General features: G+C 41.4%; 1 protein-coding gene across 1 annotated transcript; it reads left to right on the top strand.

The window, feature by feature from the left end:
* Positions 1-3,569: 3,569 nt before the first annotated feature.
* Positions 3,570-9,506, top strand: LOC111975293 (forkhead box protein F2-like). Its single transcript, XM_024003495.2, has 2 exons — positions 3,570-5,120; positions 8,351-9,506. The coding sequence occupies exons 1-2, from the start codon at positions 4,134-4,136 to the stop codon at positions 8,525-8,527; spliced, it is 1,164 nt and encodes a 387-aa protein (XP_023859263.1). The 5' UTR covers positions 3,570-4,133; the 3' UTR covers positions 8,528-9,506.
* The last annotated feature ends 14,021 nt before the right edge of the window (positions 9,507-23,527 follow it).

Here is a 23,527-nt window from a genome sequence, read left to right as displayed (position 1 = left end):
AGATCCGCGTTCAAATGTCATTTCCGATTGAGCCGACGRATGCAGTGTTTACCGTGAAAGCAGTTTCAGCCACCGCGGGAACATTGCCTTGAATTGTCAATCGCGATATATAATAGGGATCTTCAGCGCTATTGATTGAATAGAAACCTAAATATGATGTAGTTCTGGTCCAGGGTTTAGGCCTGCAGTCCAGGCACAATGTTAGGAAGTTCAAACAGTCAGTCACTCTGCAGGCCGCTGAACCACGCCTGAGCTTCTGGAGAAAGAACCTGGTACTCTCAGCACAAAAGTCCGAGTTGAGCTGGACAGGAAGCGCGGCTGCTGCGGCGCCTGAAAGAAGACATAAAGACGCACATTACCGTTAAAATACGCTGGAAAGAGCTATTTAAACTATGTTTCATCTCTTCAAAAGGAGTAAAAAAATGCTCAGGCAAGATGTAGGCACTTGTCAAAAGAAGTGAGGAGAGGTCAAAGTAGGCCATGGGCCTATGAGAAGGACTAACAACCAGTGGTGCAAAGTACTTAGGGGTATCTGTTTTTTGGGGTATCTGTACTTTACTGTTTATATTTTTGACAACTTTTACTTCCTAAAGAAAATAATGTGCTTTTTACTCCATATATTTTCCCTGACACCCAAAAGTACTCATTACATTTTGAATGCTTAGCAGGACAGAACATGGTCCAATTCACACACTTATCAAGATAACAACCCTCCTCATCCCTACTGCCTCTGATCTGGCGGACTCACTAAACACAAATGCTTCATTTGTAAATTATGTCTGAGTGTTGGACACCTGGCTATCCGTAAATTTAATAAACAAGAAAATTGTTCCGTCTGGTTTGCTTAATATAAGGATTTTTTTTTAATTCACACTTTTACTTTTACTTTTGATACTTAAGTATATTTAAAACCAAATACTTTTAGACTTTTACTCAAGTAGTATTTTACTGGGTTACTTTAACTTTTACTTGAGTCATTTTCTATTAAGTTATCTTTACTTTTACTCAAACAAGATACCTTACTTATTTTTCCACCACAGCCAACAACCAGCAGGCCTGTGTTTCCATGGAAAGAGTGTGTCGTTTAATGGCTTATCAAAACAAAAACAAAAAGTGAAACAATATAAAGCAACATTTTAATTTATTTAATGCACCGCAGCATTCATTTATTATTCATTAATATCCTACATATTAAATACACATTCATAAACAGAATTCTGAGCCACATTTTTCATGAACTAATATTTGAATGGTGTAAGCCTTTGTATAAATAATCAGGGACGTTAAAGCAATATTAGCTATAATATTATAGTTGACACTTCAATATTTACCAAAGATAAAAACAACAATTTATATTGTTCTAGGCTGGTGTTCTTCAGGCTAAAAGGATCAAACTCGGACAGAAATGCCAAAGGATATCCATCACTATTAAAAACCAGAACCCATGTAAATATGTGATATAATTGTTGTTTACTAGATATTTCAAAACAGCTATAATAAGAGCTCCTATACGCGCTTCGCTGTGAACTCGTAAAAGCAGTGGCCAGTCTTCAAAGTGCTCTCGCGCAGAACAAAGTTTCCTCCTAGCCGCGGAGGCATCCTGATCACCGCGGGGGTCATACGTTCTGATGTCGCAGGAAATTCTAAGGCCATTAGGTTCCACAAACTTCTCTGTGTCACGGTGGAAAATGATTTTATCCTCACATCCTTTGTTGTGAAGTGTAAAGGTTATTGTTGATGGCCATTGTTTGAAAATCTTTTATATCTAAGGACTACACATGAAAGGACGGGGGTAATGTTAGACAGACACACAAATAGATGAGGAGCTGATTAGTTTATTACATATTTTATTTTCTGTCTGTTTTCTAAAGCTCGACTATCCCAATATAAAATGCCCGTATCATAAATGCAGAAATTAAATCCCGTAGTCCCAGCCTGAACCTTAAATGATTATATTCTGATCAGAGGTTTAGGCCTAGTCTACTGTATACAGTTGTTTACTCTTTCCTTCTCATTGTTTCAATTCAGCGGCATAAAGCAAAATAAAGCTCAGTGTAAAACAAATCCAGGCAGTAGAAATGAAATGAGGGAGACTAGGCATACAAACAGAATGGGGTGATGTGATTTCGGTACAAATTAAGATTGATCATCTAAATCTTACGTAATATTAATAATTTTTTGCCTATGACCAATTTTGGACAAATATTGTTTGTAGGTCTATTTGTATTTCTGTATAGCCTAGACCTACTCAACTGTAACAATGAGCTGTTTATTATAAACGTATACAACTACCAAACATAATAGGCCGGCTTTTTACAAAGCATATACATACTGAAAAATGACTGAAAATGATTGCATTATTTAACTACTTGGCTATATAAACGAATATTTAGCTCAATATGTTTTTTTTTTATAACATTAGGTGGTTGAATTGAAAACGAGGAAGTGTAGGCCCTATCAAATGCAGGCATAACAAAATTAACCATAAAAGTCATCACAGTATAAATATTAAACAAGCTATCTGCATGATGCAGGCCTGCAATATAGTGTCATATAGTGTCAACCTTGTAACAGGATTAATACACTCTGAATTTGTAGGCCACGTTTCTGAACAAATCCTATTTCTCTCGTTGTTATCATTATTGATCATAGGGCTTTTATCTTTTAAGACTAAATAATTGCATCATGTTGGACAAATCTATATTATGGTCTGTCTTCATAGGGGAGGAAGCTGTCGACGCCCGCGCTCCTAATTTCGGTTCTCTCTCTAATGAACGCGGGGCCCAGGGGACCGGCTCGAGCCTAGGGCTGTAAACTGACACTGGCGCGCTGTGTGTGGTATCCAACCGGCCGCTCTTGATGGAAAAAAGCCTGCTTCCACTCATGTCAAAAGTCATTACTCAGAACCCCCCCCCCCCCCCCCCTCATGCAGATGCATGCACCCCAGCGAAATACCACCACCTTTCCCCCGGTAGTGACTCTTACGGTTGGGTTCTGAGCGAACTAGGAAAACATGAGATAGGATTTATACTACGAGATGTATGAGCCTACACAGTTTGTTCTATGTGTCGCTTCTACAACACTGCCTCTACTGGATCGGTAGGCCATCCAACATGATATTGTTGCATGGTAACACAGAGAAGCACTTTCAAATTTTTTTAAGAGGCATACTCTTATATATAATAGCCTATACTGTTATACCCTCAGTATTTCATTACAGAAAATGTTTCCGTTATTCAGTATAATGACACTTAGCAACAGGCAACAACATGCAAGAAGAGTGTTGGAGATGGAGCTCTTTGCCTTGTGCGCGTGGCGTGTGACGCTGTTGATTGGAATGTCTGGGGAGGTTTGATAGATGGCATAATTGCGTGTTTTTGAGATGTCAGAGAGCAGGGGAATGAGAGAGGGTGGAAGAGGGAGGGGGGGTGCGAGATAGAGAGAGAGGGGCTTGACTCTGCTGCAGCGACTGGCAGTGGAAGGGGAGGGGAGGGGGGCTCTAGTCGTCACTGATTTCAGGGGGGATTTGGAGATGGGGGGGTCTTAGAGGAAAGAAAGATTTACGAAATGATAGGTGGTCGCGTTTTGTTTGGCTGAGCGGCCGCGCGCACTAAATTGAGGAGTCTTCGCGTTTCCTCCCCTTTAGGGATTAAGGCGGGCGATGGCCACCCGGTGCGCCGCAGAGCTGCACTCACCGCCACGGTGATACCGAACCGCACCGGAGCCTCTGTGTCGAACTGAACCTCCGCAAAACGCTGCATTATAGCGAGCGCTCCAGCACTCCCTGGATACTCTGCTCTCTCATCTCTCTCCCACATTCTGACACTGCGAACTCGCTGCAGATTTTCTGCGTAATAGGCGAGTCCAACAGAACGGAAGAGAGTTTTTCCTCTCCAAGCCCATTTTGTTGAAATCCGAAGACCAACGGCGTATGTGATTTGTAGAGGACTTTGAGTAGAAGTGTCATTACTTGCTATCACCTTCTTTGAATCATATACGTCCCTTTTTCTTCTCTAGATCTCTTGCTCAATCTCGCTCTCCTCTTTCCCCCATCTCTCTTTCTCATCTTTCCCCCATCTCTCTTTCTCTCCTCGCGTCACTGCTCAGCTACGCAGTGCGTCAGCGGAGCAGAGATGACGACCGAGACCTCTCAGCAGCAGCTGGACCCACCGCCTCCCCTGAGGTCCAGCCCGGCCTCCGGTGTCCTGCACCCCGCCATGATGAGCCCACAGGCCGCTATGGACAGTTCCTCGACCGGGGCCAAAGGCAAGAAGGCGAGCTCAGGACTGAGGCGACCAGAGAAGCCTCCCTACTCCTACATTGCGCTCATCGTCATGGCGATACAGAGCTCACCGACCAAGAGGTTGACACTCAGTGAGGTGTATCAGTTCCTCCAGGCCCGGTTCCCCTTCTTCAGAGGATCATACCAGGGCTGGAAGAACTCCGTCCGGCACAACCTTTCCCTAAACGAGTGCTTTATCAAGCTGCCAAAAGGGCTGGGCAGACCGGGCAAAGGCCACTACTGGACCATCGACCCGGCCAGCGAGTTCATGTTCGAAGAGGGCTCGTTCCGCCGCAGACCCAGGGGCTTCCGGAGAAAATGCCAAGCCCTAAAGCCCATGTACCGGATGATGAACGGGATAGGCTTCGGTACTTCCATTTTGCCGCAGAGCTTTGAATTTCAGGCGCCCGGGTCTCTGGCGTGTCATAGCAACAGTTACAACTTGGACATGATGACCAACTCCATGGCAGGTGGCTACGACGGGCTTAGCGGCCACCACGTACCTCACATGTCCCCGAGCCCCGGGTCCACGTACATGGCCAGCTGTCCGGTAACGTCCAACGGGGAATACGGTGGACCGGACAGTAGCAGCAGCCCTTTGCCCTCGTCCCCGGCTATGGCCAGTGCGTTGGACGGTCACGGTCATTCTCCATATGCCAGTACCTCCGGACACTGGGCGTCTCCCGGCGGCTCCCCGTACATCAAGCAGCAGCCTCTGGCCTCCAGCAGCCCGGCGTCCTCTGGGCTACACTCTGGCATGTCCCCCTACTCCCTGGAGCAGAGCTACCTCCACCAGAACGCCAGGGACACCGCCGAAATCTCAGGTAATAAACGTTGTGTAAATCAAGTCATAACACGATAATAAATAGATGTGAAATGTCATGCGTAATAACACTTGGTCAATCACAAAAAGTACTGCATTTTTTATACACGTGGCAAACAAAAATATTTGCAGGTTGACAATTGACCTGCTCTTTGGTCAGTCATGCTGTTTTCTGGAGGCTAAAAACACAACTTTACGCAATGCGTAATAGCCTATAAAATTGCTAAATTTGTATTTGTGAAAATTATAGTTGGCCTATCTTATAGACAATATGCCGAAAATCTTATAGACTGTCTTATAGACAATCTCCTACATGCAGAACCAAATGTAGTCTAGTTGAATATCATTAACAGCTACAACTTTGACATGTGTGATACGCAGATGAATCAAAACTTTGGCAAATAAAATAATTAGACTAATATAAAAGTGAGTTGTTGCGACCTAAATATGTAATGACTTGCATTTGTAATACATCTATAAAACTATGTTGGAGATGCATATGTCTCTTAATGCATTTTCGATGTAATGTTATATTCATATCATTTAATTAACATGACTGGTTCACGTGGATGCATCTCCTTCACATTGCAGGTTGTGTTATGGCAAAATAGCTTCCCAATTTTATGGGTTAAAATAATTGTATTGTATTTCTGATTATTAGTTTGCAACTATATTCTGTTGTGGAATTAAGGAAACAATTTGAATGACATAGGCCGAAATAATCCTATTTGAGGGACTCAAAGACAAATATACATGCATAATTATAAGGACAATTCAGATGAGGTGGGAAATATAAGTGCAACCACAGCTTCTTACAACGGAAATTAACAAAATAGTTGAAAACTGTTCTTGAATATATAGGCTAAGCCTTAGGAATAAAATCATGTATGGGGCTGCGTTCTTGTTTACATAAATGTTTGGATAGGAGCTCGATGCAATGGGCTATGATGAAAATTGTAGCCACATTATACACATCGCTCCTTAGGCCAGTTGACCACTTGTAATTTAGTTAATGTTCATCTTGTTTAAAATGCTTCTAATTTATCGAGGCTTTAACAAAAGTCCAAGTGATTTCTGAGAGCGGAATTATTCCTTCTAAAGCCTCGGGGGTTATCTAAACAAAGACTGTGCGAGTCGGACCACACTGAAGAAGAGGATTTAAACAAGCGCATAGGCCTATACCTACCCACAGGAGACTCCAAGCCTTGTTAAACTTTACGCGACTTCTTATAACTATTTAGAGGACAAGACGTTATCTGTGCTAGCGGGGTCTTACACGCCTCATGGCGACTGTCAATCACGACGGGTGTGTTGTCTCTGAAAATGGGGCGCAAAGGCTGCAGCGCGAGGCAGGACCCTCTGGATAAAGGCCTGCAGCCTCGAGGAGAGAAAACACCGCGCACTGCGGGTACAGGCGTCACATCTGGAGTCCTTATGAACTTGATGAGGATCACGCTCTCTGTCACTCTCCCCCCTTCCTTCTCCTGACTCTCACTCTGACGGTGTAGCTGGCCTGATATATACATACCTATCTATGACAGGACCTATGTTCTTATTTTACCGATTCAATTATTTGTCTGAAAATAATTTTAGGAGGTAGGCCTATAATTATGATGAATTAGCACGTGTGATGTTGCTACTGCAGATCTCGAGGATAAACAGGATAATTGTCTATATGGCCCTCAGGAGAAATGGACAATCAAGGAGGGAAAACATAAGCACCCTGACCTAATTAATATTTCACACCTCTTTGTGAACGATATGGAGGCCAATTGGTGTAGAAAAGCACTGAAACATAACGAGGCTGTTTGATTATTATATGCCTATCAAATCACTCTTAACTTCAGTCTTTAACCAGATCATGTTAAGTTAAAGACTAAAAATGTAACACTAAACATTCTCTATGTCAAATATCTGTGTACACATAATACAACAGTGGGGCTCACGCAAAATATGTGCACCAACTCAACTAAACTAAACAAACATTAGAGACGCTAGTATAGAGGACGTAGAGATTCAGAAGTCAAGTCATGATAGTGTTTTCCGTTTGGCTGATTTTTTWATTAAAGGAGACTGCTGCTCGAATGTATATTTAGCTTAGCATGAGCAGAGGCTACATGCCTAGGGTCTATGCATCTAATTGTATACAGTGAATTAATTGCATGGTTCAATTTGAATAATTCTGAAGAGGACATTTAGATTGATTGTTTTAGTGCTTTTCTCCTGAAAAGGAAATACTGAGGACGGAGACATTGTTTTACCTATTCTCAAAAGGCCAGCAAATCTCTGTTTCTTCAGCAATTAATAATGTATTACAGGTCAACATAACATAATATAACATAGTCTAATAAGATAACAAATTAACAAATGTCCCCACCGTCCTTGATTAGGTTTAATCTATAGATTTACTGAAAGTGATTTCTTATTTATGCGCGTGGTGTTATGGGACTACGTCTCCGCATTGTTTACTGGCCAAATTATTGGAAGATGTGTCAATTTCAAACCTTAAAATCTATATAAGAAATATAGGCTACACAATACACTGAATACTATAACATATTTTTACACATAGTCAATGTAATGCATAAACGTCAGAGTGTAATTATCCTATATTCTGAAAGAAAACTGTTTTTTTTGTTTAAAAGTCAAGCGTTTAACAATATATAAATATTTCTGATTAATTGACCAGTTATTCACATTTAGGATTGGACGCTCCTCTGTGCCACACACGAGTATGTAAAAACAATTCTATAAACTTATTGAAAGCTTAAGTTAGAAGGAGGGGAGAAGAGTGTATTTGTTCTATATTTTGAAAGCTTCTATCTCTCTCTCTCCGCTCTCTCTCTCACTTCTTCTCTCTCTCTCATCTCTCTCTCTCTCTCTCTCTCTCTCTCTCTCTCTCTCTCTTCTCTCTCTCTCTCTCTTCTCTCTCTGCTCTCTCCTCTCTCTCTCTCCTCTCTCTCTCTCTCTCTCTCTTCTCTTCTTCTCTCACTCTCTCCTCTCTCTCTCCTCCTCTCTCGCTCTCTCTCTCTTTCTCTCGTCTCTCTCTCTCTCCTCTCTCTCTCTCTCTCTCTCTCTCTCCCTCTCCTCTCTCTCTCTCTTCTCTCCTCTACTCTCTCTCTCTCTCTCTCTCTCTCCCTCTCTCTCTCGCTCTCTCTCTCTCTCTCTCTCTTCTCTCCTCTCTCTACTCTCCTCTCTCTCTCTCTCTCTCTCTCTCTCTCACTCTCTTCTCTCTCTCTCTCTAGTGGATCCCTCGCTACCAAAACCACTCCTCACCCGTGGTCGACAGGAAGGATTTTGTCCTGAATTTTAACGGCATCTCCTCGTTCCATCCCTCAGCCAGTGGATCGTACTATCATCATCATCACCATCACCACCATCACCAAAGCCTTTGTCAAGACGTCAAACCGTGCGTGATGTGAGCAGGAAATGTAGTGCGAGTAAAGGCCCAAACTGTGCTCTGGAGATGAGAATGAACACAGAATCGAGCAATTTAAACTGATTCTATACATGTCTGGCGACAGTTAAAACCCAAATAAATGGCCTGTCATCTTACTGATGAGAACGAACAATTGGGACAGTAGCCTATTTTTGAGAGTCTGGAAAAACTTCTCAAGTCAGGATATATTTTCAGTGACCTTCGTCGTCTTGATTGGTCTAAATGAAGGACAGTATATTATGCACTAACTGTTTCTGAAGTGAAGGACCCACTGGGCACAGATGTCACTTCAACCTCAAATTTTTATTTACATTTGATTGAGTTGTCAACTATTGTGAACTCAACGAGAAATCCCCCCGAAAATCACCATGTCATTGGATTTAGGTTAAAAGTTAGGGGGGGAAAGACGAAACCCACTGGGCACAGACGTCAATTAAACGTCTATTCCATGTTGGTTCAACTTAATTTCATTGAAATTATGTGGAAACAACGTTGATTCAACCAGTGCGTGCTCAGTGGGAATGCCCTTATGTTGATGACTTTTTGCCAATCCAATGGGTTTTCCACGTTGATTCGACGTCATCACATAGATTTTTTTGTTGTAGGTTGAAATGATGTGGAAACAACGTTCAACCCGTTTTTGCCCAGTGGGAAAGCACAAACGCTTATATGACAATGAAACCACTTTGCCTTATTCTGTTCTCTATTGGCCAACGTTTTCTTCTTCAAAAGAAGTTTCAAAACGATTTTAATTATGTGTTTGCTGTCATTACTTGCGCAAACAAATAGCCTATATTTCATGTAACTAGGCCTCTGTTCTGATTTATAAAAGTACATGCACATACACAAAGCTTTTTATAACAAAAATTGCAACAAATTTGCACTTATTGTATACCCTTTTTGAGATTTGCTTAATTTTCTCGTTGTAAAGTGTTTTAATAAAGCTGATATATTTTCGGCTACACCTGCCTACTTGTCTCTCAGAAATATAGTATGCTAATTATAGGCTAATCATTGGAATTTACTATTATTATAGGCCTATTATCCTTGTTGATAATTTATGGAGATTTGTGATTCATATTAGATTTGAGTTGGTGTAAATTTGATTATTTGGCATTCACAGGCATACTTTTAATAACCAAATGCAACGTCTTTGTTTTGTATGATAACACTTTGTAACGTAAAAAACGTGCTTAAGAAGGTAAAGCAAAGGTAAATCAAAAGCGTGGATTCTAGGTAAGTTTTAAAACAATCCCATTTAATAACTAGATATAAATGTTGTGGAAAAGGAATGACTCCTTTGAAGAGGAGCATTATATACTTTGAGCCACGGGGATAATTATGTAAGGATTTTATCTCATGGCATAGTAAGAATGGGGGGAAATGAAATAAGGCGACGGCTACACAACTCGCTGCATGTCTTTATCGTAGACAGTGAGCTGCATTATCAATATTTACCCATAGACTTCGTGAGATCAAAGGCAGCTGGAGTTTAATACAATCTAATTTACTTTTTCCGAATACTTGGTGAGTGTCTAAGTAGAGTAGACCTAGGTCATTTCTATTTAAGTAGGCCTATAACATTTTAGATTGTTTACAAACTCGACACGATGTTGGAGACTTAGGAATTTCCATGTTTTGTGTTGTCTCATTGCGCCATCTACAGCCTGGGCCAGCCTGCCTGGTTCCACGGAAAAAAAAGTCTTCCGCTTCACCAGACCTCTACCCCCCGGCCTCGTAGCAGATTTTTCAGGATTGCAAACTTTTAAAGAACTTGTAAACAAACGAGCTGCAGAGGGCCACATTTATGGAGATGTGACCGCACAGTGTTTTTAGAAGTTCAGTAAACAGAACACACTATAGAGTAAGAAGCTTGTTTCTTGGAGAAAAACTGATTAGAGAGAGACAGAGAGACAGAGAGAGAGAGATAGACGGGAGCGGGGAGAAATGCCCGAAACATTCTCACAAAGATGCACGGTGGAGAAATCTCTCCGCCATTTCCAGGTTGCTACAATTCTAATAATTCGCCTAATTTCAGTTTATATGATAAAACAAGCAAGTATAGTGTAGAGAATCATTGTACCATCTAAACCACTGTGAAATATATTGTCAATAACCAAACATATTGTATTTTCAGCTGTTTGAAGCTGGTGTACAAAACTGAAAGTAAAATAAGCAAAAACAAAACTTAAAAACGGGAAGCATAGAAATAGTGCACATAGAACAGATATACTGCCTCTTAGACTTGCTTTCAATGAGAATGATAGATCTATAACTCACATTTCTATATGAATTTTGTCGGGTCACCAGAAAAGTTACATATTGCAGCTTTAAGTGGATAAATTATTTGAGTTTTCTGTTTGTGTACAAATGTATCAACATCAACGATAACAATACAATAGGAGCAGATTTGGGATGCTCATTCCGTCTATGTCTCTGTCTTTCTCTCTCGCTCTCTCTCTGGTCTGTGTGGTCTCTGTGATAGTTACAATTCATGTTGAATAAAACTGCAAAAGAGAAACACTCACACACACACACACCACACACACACACACACACACACACACACACAGACACCCTCACACACACACCACACACACACTCATCACAGTTCATACATCAGCTCCAAAAATATACCTTCTTTGGTTAGATATATTATGATGGGTTTGGTTAAATAGTGTACCTTGCTCCACTGCTGATAACATGTAGGCCTACTTTTAAGGTGGAAGACTGAAATAAATGGACTGTGGCTCCATCTAGTGGCCATCCTACCAGCTTGAGATCAAATCATCAAATCAAATGTATTCATTACATGCTTAATAAACAACAGGTGATCTAAGTGAAACGCTTACTTATGGGGCCTTCCCAACAATGCAGTGAGAAAGAAAATAGAGAAAGAAAAGAAAGTAAAACACATAATAATAAAAGTAATAATAGATACACAATGAGTAATGATAACTTGTCTTTACACAAGGGGTACCAGTACCTAGTTGATGTACAGGGGTACGGGGTAATTGAGGTAAATATATACATAATATAGGTATAAATTGATAGATAGTAAATAGGAGCAACAGCGTATGTGATGAGTAAAAAAAGGTATGCAAAAAGGTCAATGCAGATAGTTAAATAGTTAACCAATATCTGTCCAAACTAACTATTTGCAGTCTTATGGATTGGGGGTAAAAGCTGTTCAGGGTCCTGTTGGTTCCAGACTTGGTGCAACGGTACCGCTTCCCATGCGGTAGCAGAGAGAACAGTCTATGCCTTGGGTAGCTGGAATCTTTGAACATTTCTAGGGCCATCCTCTGACACCAATTGGTATAGAGGTCCTGGATAGCCGGGAGCTCGACCCCATTGATGTACTGGGTCTTAAGCACTACCTTCTGTAGCACCTTGCAATTGTATGCCGAACATACAAAACGGTGATGCAGTCAGTCAAGATGAGCTATTTGAGGATCTGAGGGCCCATGCCAAATCTTTTCAGTCTCCAGAAGGGAAAGAGGCATTGTCGTGCCTCTTCAACAACTGTGTTGGTATGTTTGGACCATGATAGATCCTTAGTGATGTGGAAATCTCAGTGATGTGAACAGGGAATACAGGAGGGGACTAAGCACCCCTGAGGGGCCCCCATGTTGAGGGTCAGCATGGCGATGTGTTGTTGCCTAACCTTACTACCAGGCAATAGAGATGGCATCATCTGTGGATCTGTTGGGGCACTATGCGAATTGGAGTGGGTCCAGAGTGTCTGGGATGTTGGTGTTGATGTGAGCCATGACCAGCCTTTCAAAGCATTTCATGGCTTCAGATGTGAGTGCTACGGGGTGATAGTCATTTAGACAGGTTACCTTGGCGTTCTTGGGCACAGGGACTCTGGTGGTCTGCTTGAAACATTTAGGTATTACAGACTGGGTCAGGGAGAGTCTGAAAATGTCCGTGAAGACACTTGCCAGCTGGTTAGCCCTGCTGCCTTATGAATGTTAACCTGTTTAACCTTTTCATGTGTGWGTTCCAAATATCTCTAACGGTCCCCCCAGCTTGAGTTTTTCTATGCGCATGATGAATGCACACACTGTTTCAAAATGTGATTGTTATGCAACAGGACAGTTAACCTGTGCTGCCCTCAAATCAAGGCACATCAATTTCAAATTATTTTCAAACAGGTTTTATTTAACAACAGCAAGCACTTCCCCAGTCTCTTTCTTTTACTAGTGTCGGGATTAGGGCATGGTCCGGGGTGAGCTTGTTATTCAGGACATTTGGTAATGGCCAGAGGGGTATACTTCTAAGAAAGCTAGAAGGAAACTAAGATGTGGTATCAAACTGTATTCACATTCCAGCCAGGCTTCATCCGTACTAGGCCTACAATGGTAGATATTACTCGTCAGCCTGTCGCTAACTCGAGCAGGCTTGTAACTGCACGTGAATGTCGCATGTGGCTGGCTTAACGCTTCATTGACACAATTATGAAATATCAATCCATGGGAGAGTCAGTATTCAGTGCCACATTTTAATTTGTGCTGAAATCAAAATGGAAAAAAAAGTTATCTTGCAAATTCAGCAGGCTATGGTGTGAAACAGGCCTTTTTTAGTGTAGCCTATATTTGTATTACTTATCTTTAATGCCGTCTTTGGTGTGCTTCTAAATGCAGGAGCACATTTTTCCCACTCCTATCGCTGCTTCTTCTATCTGTGGAACAGCTTGTTGCGTTGTGGCCATAGAAATATAATCCATAGAAGGATTTAAAACCTCAAAACCTTTGCAATTTGACTCATGGGAAGGGCTACTCTAGCAATGGCTTGCAGTCTAGACTTGAATGGAAACTGCCATCTATGCATTATATGTCAATGTTTGGTTGCGGCTGTCACTTTGCCTTTGCGTAAATTTCAAAATACAATCACCTGGAAAAAGTACAGTTTGGAAAGCAAATGTTGTCATTGCTAAATGTGTAATGTGATAGGTATCTTGACATTACTGTTTTTTACACACAAAAATATGTTTAATTCATCAAATATTTCATCATCAAATGACAGCCCAGTTTCATACACTAGACCTAACACAGTAAATGTAAATCCGAGACACTGAAATGAGTATGATATGTTACGTTTGGTATTGTTACATAAGACAGAAGGTTACTTAAGCCAAAAACAAAAGGAGGGTGGGTAGGTTGGTGTATAATACGAATGTCTAGCAACCCAAAGGTTGCGAGTTCGAGGACAAATTTAACATTTTAGCAACTTTCAACTACTTACTACTTTTTAGCTACTTTGCAACTAATTAGCCATATAGATAACCCTTCCCCTAACCCTAACCTTTACCCTTTTAGCTAACCCTTCCCCTAACCCAAACATTAACCCTTTAACCTAACTCCTAAACTTAACCCTAACCCTTAGCCTAGCTAATGTTAGCCAACTAGCTAAGGTTAGCCACCTAGTTAACATATCGTACATTTGGAAATTTGCAACATATCATACGAAATGGGTGATGACAATCCACAAATTAATACAGTCCATACGAAACGTAACATATTATATTAAAAGAAGAGTCACTGATTTACGTACAGAATAATATGAAATGCTCTGAGACCAGGTTGCAAATGAAGTGGATGATGACAATCTTTGAGAGAGGGAGGGTATCTGATTTCATTGGTTCTCAACTCATGGCTCAGACACTATATTCAGGATAAATGGAGTTAGCACCAAAGTTAGCCTGCCTTGGAGCAGGTTAGCTATGAACGATTCGTTGCCATTGAAATATACCTGGCTAAAAGGTGAGAGACTTTTGTGATACTGGTTATCTCGAGTTGAACTCAGAGTTGACCAAAGTTACCTCGCTAACTTCTGAAACCTGATTGGTAGTATAGAGTTCAGGACCAGACTTGTCCAGAGCAGACTGTGAAAAAATACTTTTTTAATTTTTCTATCTGTAAAATACTAAAGACATACAGTTGAAGTCAGAAGTTTACATACACCTTAGCCAAATACATTTCAACTTAGTATTTCACAATTCCTGACATTTAATCCTTGTAAAAAATTCCCTGTCTTAGGTCAGTTAGGATCACCACTTTATTTTAAGAATGTGAAATGTCAGAATAATAGTAGAGAGAATGATCTATTTCAGCTTTTATTTCTTTCATCACATTCCCAGTGGGTCAGAAGTTTACATACACTCAATTAGTATTTGGTAGCATTACCTTTAAATTGTTTAACTTGGGTCAAACATTTCGGGGAGACTTCCACAAGCTTCCCACAATAAGTTGGGTAAATTTTGGCCCATTCCTCCTGACAGAGCTGGTGTAACTGAGTCAGGTTTATAGTCCTCCTTATTTGCACACGCTTTTTCAGTTATGCCCACAAAGTTTTTATAGGATTGAGGTCAGGGCTTTTTAATGGCCACTCCAATACCCTGACTTTGTTGTCCTTAAGCCATTTTGCCACAACTTTGGAAATATTCTTGGGGTCATTGTCCATTTGGAAGACCCATTTGCGACCAAGCTTTAACTCCCTGACTGATGTCTTGAGATGTTGCTTCAATATATGCACATCATTTTCCTTTTTCATGATGTTATCTATTTTGTGATGTGCACCAGTCCCTCCTGCAGCAAAGCACCCCCACAACATGATGCTGCCACCCCCGTGCTTCACGGTTGGGATGGTGTTCTTCGGCTTGCAAGACATCCCCTTTTTCCTCCAAACATAACGATGGTCATTATGGCCAAGCAGTTCTATTTTTGTTTCATCAGACCAGAGGACATTTCTCCAAAAAGTAAGATCTTTGTCCCCCCCACTACACTAGCACGCTCTCATGCAAACACACAATCACGTATCTGCAGCTATCTCTTTATATGGCGGTCTACACACTACTCAGGAAGCACAGCACATGGCTTCTTCCTTGCTGAGGCACAGCGCCCATTTTTCTAGTTATGTTGATATAGGACTTTGTTTTATTGTGGATATCAGATACTTTTTGTACTGTTTTCTCCAGGCCATCTTCACACACGCGTTCCACTCACTACATCGACTGCTTGGTTCTGGGATTAGAATTTCATTTTTCGCCCCAAAGTCCGTTCATCTCTAGGAGACAGAAAACGCGTCTCCTTTCCTGAGGCGTGTATGAAACGGCTGCATGGTCCATGGTGTTTATACTCTGCGTACTATTGCTTGTACAGATGAACGTGTTACCTTTGGAAATTGCTCCCAAGGATGAACCAGACTTGTGGTTCCAATCTTTTTTCTGAGTCTTGGCTGATTTCTTTTGATTTTCCATGATGTCAAGAAAAGAGGCTCCTGGGTTTGAAGGTAGGCTTTGAAATACATCCACAGATCACCTCCAATTGATCAAAGGTGTCAATTAGCCTATCAGAAGCTTCTAAAGCCATGACATCATTTTCTGGAATTTTCCAAGCTGTTTAAAGGCACAGTCAACTTAGTGTATGTAAACTTCTGACCCACTGGAATTGTGATACAGTGATTATAAGTGAAATAATCTGTCTGTAAACAATTGTTGGAAAAATTACTTGTGTCATGCCAAAATCGATGTCCTAAACGACTTGGCAAAATACATAGTTTGTTAACAAGAAATTTGTGGAGTGGTTGAAAAACGATTTTATTGATCCAACCTAGGTGTATGTAAACTTCTGACTTCAGCTGTATATACAATATACAGTGCCTATAGAAAGTCTACTATACCCCCCTTGGATTTCTTCACATTTTATTGTGTTACTAAAGTGTTTCAAATTAATTAAATTGTCATTTTTTGTCAACGATCTACACAAATATTATATAATGTCAAAGTAGAAGAAAAATGCTAACATTTTTAAAGATGAATGAAAAACATGAATATACAGTTGCAAGAAAAGTTTGTGAACTCTTTGGAATGACCTGTATTTTCTTTATTGATTACTCATAAAATGTGGTCTGATCTTCATCTAAGTCTTAATAATAGACAAACACAATCTGACTAAACTAATAGCACACAAACAGTTGTACTTTTACATTTTTTATTGAAGACATCGAGAAATCATTCACAGTGCAGGCTGGAAAAAGTAGGTGACCCTTGAATTTACTACTTGTTGATCCTCCTTTAGCAGCAACAACCTCCACCAAACATTTCCTGTAGCTGCTTAAAGACTGCACAACGTTGAGGAGGAATTTTGTTCCATTCCTCCCTACAAATCTGTTTCAGTTCATCAGTATTTCTGGGTTGTCTTGTTGCATCACCCAACCTCTCTTAAGCTTGAGGTCATGGACTGCTGCCCTGACATTCTCCTGTAAAATGTCTTGATACACTTTTGAATTCATTGTTCCCTCAATGATTGCAAGGCGTCCAGGCCCTGAGGCAGCAAAGCAGCCCCAAAACATGATGCTCCCTCCACCATGCTTCACAGTTGGGATGAGGTTTTGGTGTTGGTGTGCAGTGCCCTTTTTCCTCCACACATAACGTTGTACATTTTTCCCCAAAAGTTAAACTTTTGTTTCGTCTGTCCACAGCACATTTTCCCAGAAGCGTTGTGGAACATCCAGGTGGTCTTGGGCAAACTTGAGACGTGTCACAATGTTTTTTTTAGACAGCAGTGGTTTCCTTCGTGGTGTCCTTCCACGAACACCATTGTTTTTCAGTGTTTTTCTGATAGTGGACACATCAACACAGACTTTCGTTGTTTGTAGAGTTTTCTGGGGGTCTTTTGCTGTTACCCTTGGGTTCTTTCTCACCTCTTTCAGGATTGCCCTTTGTGCTCTTGGAGTGATCTTCGCAGGACGCACACTTCTAGGGAGAATAGCAACAGTCCTGAATCTTCGCCATTTGTAGACAATTTGTCTTACCGTGGATTGATGAACACCAAGGTCTTTAGCAATGCCTTTTCTAGCTTCGTGCTTTTCCAGCTTCGTGCATCTCTATAATGCGTCTTCTAAGGTCCTGTGAAAGTTGTTGGGATCGAGGCATGGGTCACACTTATCAATCTTTCTGGAGAAGAACAAATTTGTCAGTAACCAGGCTTTGTGTGCCTTTACAACCCAGACCTCCAATCTCATCTCCCTAATTGAAACACCTGACTCCAAATTACTTTTGGAGAAGTCGTTAACACAGAGGTTCACTTACTTTTTCCAGCGTGCACAGTGAATGATTACTCAATGTCTTCAATAAAAATGTGAAAAGTACAACTGTTTGTGTGTTATTAGTTTAGTCAGATTGTGTTTGTCTACTATTGTGACTTAGATGAAGATCAGACCACATTTTATGAGTAATCAATGCAGAAATCCAGGTCATTTCAAAGGGTTCACAAACTTTTTCTTGCAACTGTACCTTGATTAGATAAGTATTCACCCCCTGAGTCAATACATGTTAGAAACCCCTTGGGAAGCGATTACAGTTGCAAGTCTTCTTGGGTAAGTCCCATGTGAGCTTTGCACACCTGTATTATGCAATATTTTCTAATTATTCTTTTCAAATTCTTCAAGCTCTGTCAAGGTGTTGGGGATCATGACTAGACAGTATTATTCATGTCTTGCAATAGATTTTCTAGCAGATTTAACTTCTTATGGCTGGGGGCAGTATTGAGTAGCTTGGATGAATAAGTTGCCCAGAGTAAACTGCCTGCTACTCAGGCCCAGAAGCTAAGATATGCATATTATTAGTAGATTTGGATAGAAAACACTCCGTTTCTAAAACTGTTTGAATGATGTCTGTGAGTGTAACAGAACTCATATGGCAGGCAAAAACCTGAGAAAAAATCCAACCAGGAAGTGGGAAATCTGAGGTTTGTAGGTTTGCCTATCCAATATACAGTGTCTATGGGGTCATATTGCACTTCCTAAGGCTTCCACTAGATGTCAACAGTCTTTAGAACCTTGTTTCAGGCTTCTACTGTGAAGGATGAGGGAATGAGAGCTGATTGAGTCAGGGGTCTGGCAGAGTGCCACGAGCTCACTCAGGCGCGCCCTCGTGAGAGGTAGCTGCGTTCCTTTTCGTTTCTAAAGACAAAGGAATTCTCCGGTTGAATCATTATTGAAGATTTATGTTAAAAACATCCTAAAGATTGATTCTATACATCGTTTGACATGTTTCTACGAACTGTAATGGAATCTTTTGACTTTTCGTCTGTCCTGTGCGTCATGAATTTGGATTTTTGAACTAAACGCGCGAACAAAAAGGAGGTATTTGGACATAAATTATGGACTTTATCGAACAAAACAAACATTTATTGTGGAGCTGGGATTCCTGTGAGTGCATTCTGATGAGGATCATCAAAGGTAAGTGAATATTTATAATGCTATTTCTGGCTTCTATTGACTCCACAACATGGCAGGTACCTGTATGGCTTGTTTTTGTGTCTGAGCGCCTTACTCAGATTATTGCATGGTGTGCTTTTTCCGTAAAGTTTTTTTGAAGTCTGACACAGCGGTTGCATTAAGGAGAAGTTTATCTAAAGTTCCATGTAAAACGTTTAATGTTTCCATGTAAAAGGTTTAATGTTTATTATGAGTATTTCTGTAAATTGATGTGGCTCTCTGCAAAATCACCAGATGTTTTGGAGACAAAACATTACTGAACATAACGCGCCAATCTAAACTAAGATTTTTGGATATAAATAAATATGAACTTTATCGAACAAAACATACATGTATTGTGTAATATGAAGTCCTATGAGTGCCATCTGATGAAGATCATCAAAGGTTAGTGATTAATTTAATCTCTATTTCTGCTTTTTGCGACTCCTCTCTTTGGCTGGAAAAATGGCTGTGTTTTTCTGTGACTAGGTACTGACCTAACATAATCAGATGGTGTGCTTTCGTCGTAAAGCCTTTTTGAAATCGGACAGTGTGGTGGGATTAACAACAAGTTAATCTTTAAAATGGTGTAAAATACTTGTATGTTTGAGGAATTTTAATTATGAGATTTCTGTTGTTTGAATTTGGCGCCCTGCACTTTCACTGTCGATCCCGTTAACGGGATCTCAGCCGTAAGAAGTTTTAAGTCAAAACTCTAACTTGGCCACTCACTGTCTTCTTGGTAACCAACTCCAGTGTAGATTTGTCTTTGTGGTTTAGGTTGTTGTCCTGATGAAAGGTAAATTAAATCAAATCAAATCAAATTTTATTCGTCACATACACATGGTTAGCAGATGTTAATGCGAGTGTAGCAAAATGCTTGTCCTTCTAGTTCCGACCATGCAGTAATATCTACAAGTAATCTAACCTAACAATTTCACAAAAAGTGTAAAGGAATGAATAAGAATATGTACATAAAAATATATGAATAAGTGATGGCCGAATGGCATAGGCAAGATGCAGTAGATGGTATAGAGTACAGTATATACATATGAGATGAGTAATGTAGAGTATGTAAACATTATATAAAGTGGCATTGTTTAAAGTGGCTAGTGATACATTTATTACATCAATTTTTCCATTATTAAAGTGGCTAGAGTTGAGTCAGTATGTTGGCAGCAGCCACTCAATGTTAGTGATAGCTGTTTAACAGTCTGATGGCCTTGATATAGAAGCTGTTTTTCAGTCTCTCGGTACCCGCTTTGATGCACCTGTACTGACCTCGCCTTCTGGATGATAGTGGGGTGAACAGGCAGTGGTTCGGGTGGTTGTTGTCCTTGACGATCTTTTTGGCCTTCCTGTGACATCGGGGGGTGTAGGTGTCCTGGAGGGCAGGTAGTTTGCCCCCGGTGATGCGTTGTGCAGATCTCACTACCCTCTGGAGAGCCTTACGGTTATGGGCGGAGCAGTTGCCGTACCAGGCGGTGATACAGCCCGACAGGATGCTCTCGATTGTGCATCTGTAAACATTTGTGAGTGTTTTTGGTGTGCTTGGACCATTGTAGTTTGTTGGTGATGTGGATACCAAGGAACTTGAAGCTCTCAACCTGCTCCACTGCAGCCCCGTCGATGAGAATGGGGGCGTGTTCAGTCCTCTTTTTCCTGTATTCCACAATCATCTCCATTGTCTTGATCATGTTGAGGGAGAGGTTGTTGTCCTGGCACCACACGGCCAGGTCTCTGACCTCCTCCCTTTAGGCTGTCTCGTCGTTGTCGGTGATCAGGCCTACACTGTTGTGTCATCGGCAAACTTAACGATGGTGTTGGAGTCGTGCCTGGCCGTGCAGTCATGAGTGAACAGGGAGTACAGGGGGGGACTGAGCACACACCCCTGAGGGGCCCCTGTGTTGAGGATCAGCGCGGCGGATGTGTTGAAACCTATCCTTAGCACCTGGGGGCGGCACGGCAGGAAGTCCAGGATCCAGTTGCAGAGGGAGGTGTTTAGTCCCAGGGTCCTTAGCTTATTGATGAGATTTGAAGGCACTATGGTGTTGAACGCTGAGCTGTAGTCAATGAATAGTATTCTCACATAGGTGTTCCTTTTGTCTAGGTGGGAAAGGGCAGTGTGGAGTGCAATAGAGATTGCATCATCTGTGGATCTGTTGGGCGGTATGCAAATTGGAGTGGGTCTAGGTTTTCTGCGATAATGGTGTTGATGTGAGCCATGACCAGCATTTCAAAGCCCTTCATGTCTACAGACGTAAGTGCTACGGGTCGGTAGTAATTTAAGCAGGTTACCTTAGTGTTCTTGATCACAGGGACTATGGTGGTCTGCTTAAAACATGTTGGTATTACAGACTCGGACAGGGAGAGGTTGAAAATGTCAGTGAAGACACTTGCCAGTTGGTCAGCGCATGCTCGCAGTACACATCCTGGTAATCCATCTGGCCTTGCGGCCTTGTGAATGTTGACCTGTTTAAAGGTCTTAGTCACATCGGCTGTGGAGAGCGTGATCACACAGTCTTCCGGAACAGCTGGTGCTCTCATGCATGTTTCAGTGTTATTTGCCTCGAAGTGAGCATAGAAGTAGTTTAGCTCGTCTGGTAGGCTCGTGTCACTGGGCAGCTCTCGGCTGTGCATCCCTTTGTAGTCTGTAATGGTTTGCAAGCCCTGCCACATCCGATGAGCGTCGGAGCCAGTGTAGTACGATTCGATCTTAGTCCTGTATTGACGCTTTGCCTGTTTGATGGTTCGTCAGAGGGCATAGTGGCATTTCTTATAAGCTTCCGGGTTAGAGTCCCACTCCTTGAAAGTGACAGCTCTAGCCTTTAGCTCAGTGCGGATGTTGCCTGTAATCCATGGCTTCTGGTTGGGGTATGTGCYTACGGTCACTGTGGGGACGACGTCATCGATGCACTTATTGATGACGCAAATGACTGATGTGGTGTACTCCTCAATGCCATCGTTGGAATCCAGGAACATATTCCAGTCTGTGCTAGCAAAACAGTCCTGTAGCTTAGCATCTGCTTCATCTGACCACTTTTTTATTGATCTAGTCACTGGTGCTTCCTGCTTTAATGTTTGCTTGTTAGCAGGAATCAGGAGGATAGAATTATGGTCAGATTTGCCAAATGGCGGGTGAGGGAGAGATTTGTATGTGTCTCTGTATGTGGAGTAGAGGTGGTCCAGAGTTTTTTTCCCTCTGGTTGCACATTTAACATGCTGATAGAAATTTTATAAAACGGATTTAAGTTTTCAGCCTCCTGAGGGGCAAGAGGCTCTGCCATGCCCTCTTCACAACTGTGTGGGTGTGTGTGGACCATGTTAATTCCAAGGATCTTGAAGCTCTCGACCCGCCCTATTACAGCCCCATCAATGTAGTTGGGGGCGTGCTCACCCCTTCATTGCCTGTAGTCCACGATCAGCTCCTTTGTCTTGCTGACATTGAGGGAAAGGTTGTCCTGGTACCACACTCACAGGTCTCTGACCTCCTCCCTATAGGCTGCCTCATCGTCGTCGGTGATCAGTCCTACCACTGTCGAGCCGTTAGCAAATTTAATGATGTGGACATGAAGCTAGGGTTAGAGTTATTGGTATTTGATATTTTATTTCTGGGGTCCACACAATGTGAAACATAATACAGAACATTAATAAACAAGAACAGCATGAAGGGAATACATTTACATAAATTTACAGTGGGGCAGAAAAGTATTTAGTCAGCCACCAATTGTGCAAGTTCTCCCACTTAAAAAGATGAGAGAGGCCTGTAATTTTCATCATAGGTACACCACATAACAAGGTACTGAGACGTGGAGGACAGAGGAGCCTCTTAAGAAAGAAGTTACAGGTCTGTGAGAGCCAGAAATCTTGCTTGTTGTGTAGGTGACCAAATACTTATTTTCCACCATAATTTGCAAATAAATTCATTAAAAATCCTACAATGGATTTCTGGATTTTTTTTTCTCATTTTGTCTGTCTGTTTTGTCTTGAAGTGTACCTATGATGAAAATTACAGGCCTCTCTGATCTTTTAAGTGGAAAACTGCACAATTGGTGGCTGACTATAAATACTTTTTGCCCACTGTACATACATTTAGGTTAGGGTTGTGGTTGAGGGTTAGGGTTGAACCAGGAGTGCATGGTTAGAGTCCAGTGTGTTTGCAGTTTGTGCGCCATTGAAGCTAGGGTTAGGGTTGAGAGTGAACATTGGCCAGTCTGGCCAATTGCCCTCTCTATCTCAGTTCACTCACACTGCTTTATCAATACCATCAGCCTTCTTTTAGCCTAGCCTGCATACTTCAAGTTCTCAGAGGGCTTCTATTGGCCAAACCACAACAGGAAGAACACACCAGCTCCACAGCCATTCACTGTGTTAGCACTATTATTATCATTAAATTTCTGGCCACTCACTACACGTTATCATATATAATCACTTGATCATTATTACTGTCTAGCAATGCATTGTCCGCGCCATCATAACTTATCATATTATTATCATTCTGACAATCTGCTTTCTCATGACTGGTCTGGCTCTGTCTGGCCATTCCATGAGGAAAAATAAGGTTTTGACTAGAAAGCATACAGCTATTGTCAGATGTGACTTTTTGTAGCAGGTTAGGAGATGTTATAGCGGTGTAGTGAAATGCTTGTGCTTCTAGTTCCGACAGTGCAGCAAAATCTAACAAATACTATCTACCAATTCACACAACATGTACCCT

The sequence above is a fragment of the Salvelinus sp. IW2-2015 genome, linkage group LG16 (assembly GCF_002910315.2).
Source record: "Salvelinus sp. IW2-2015 linkage group LG16, ASM291031v2, whole genome shotgun sequence".
NCBI lineage: Eukaryota > Metazoa > Chordata > Actinopteri > Salmoniformes > Salmonidae > Salvelinus > Salvelinus sp. IW2-2015.
This window is presented reverse-complemented; position numbering and strand designations above follow the sequence as displayed.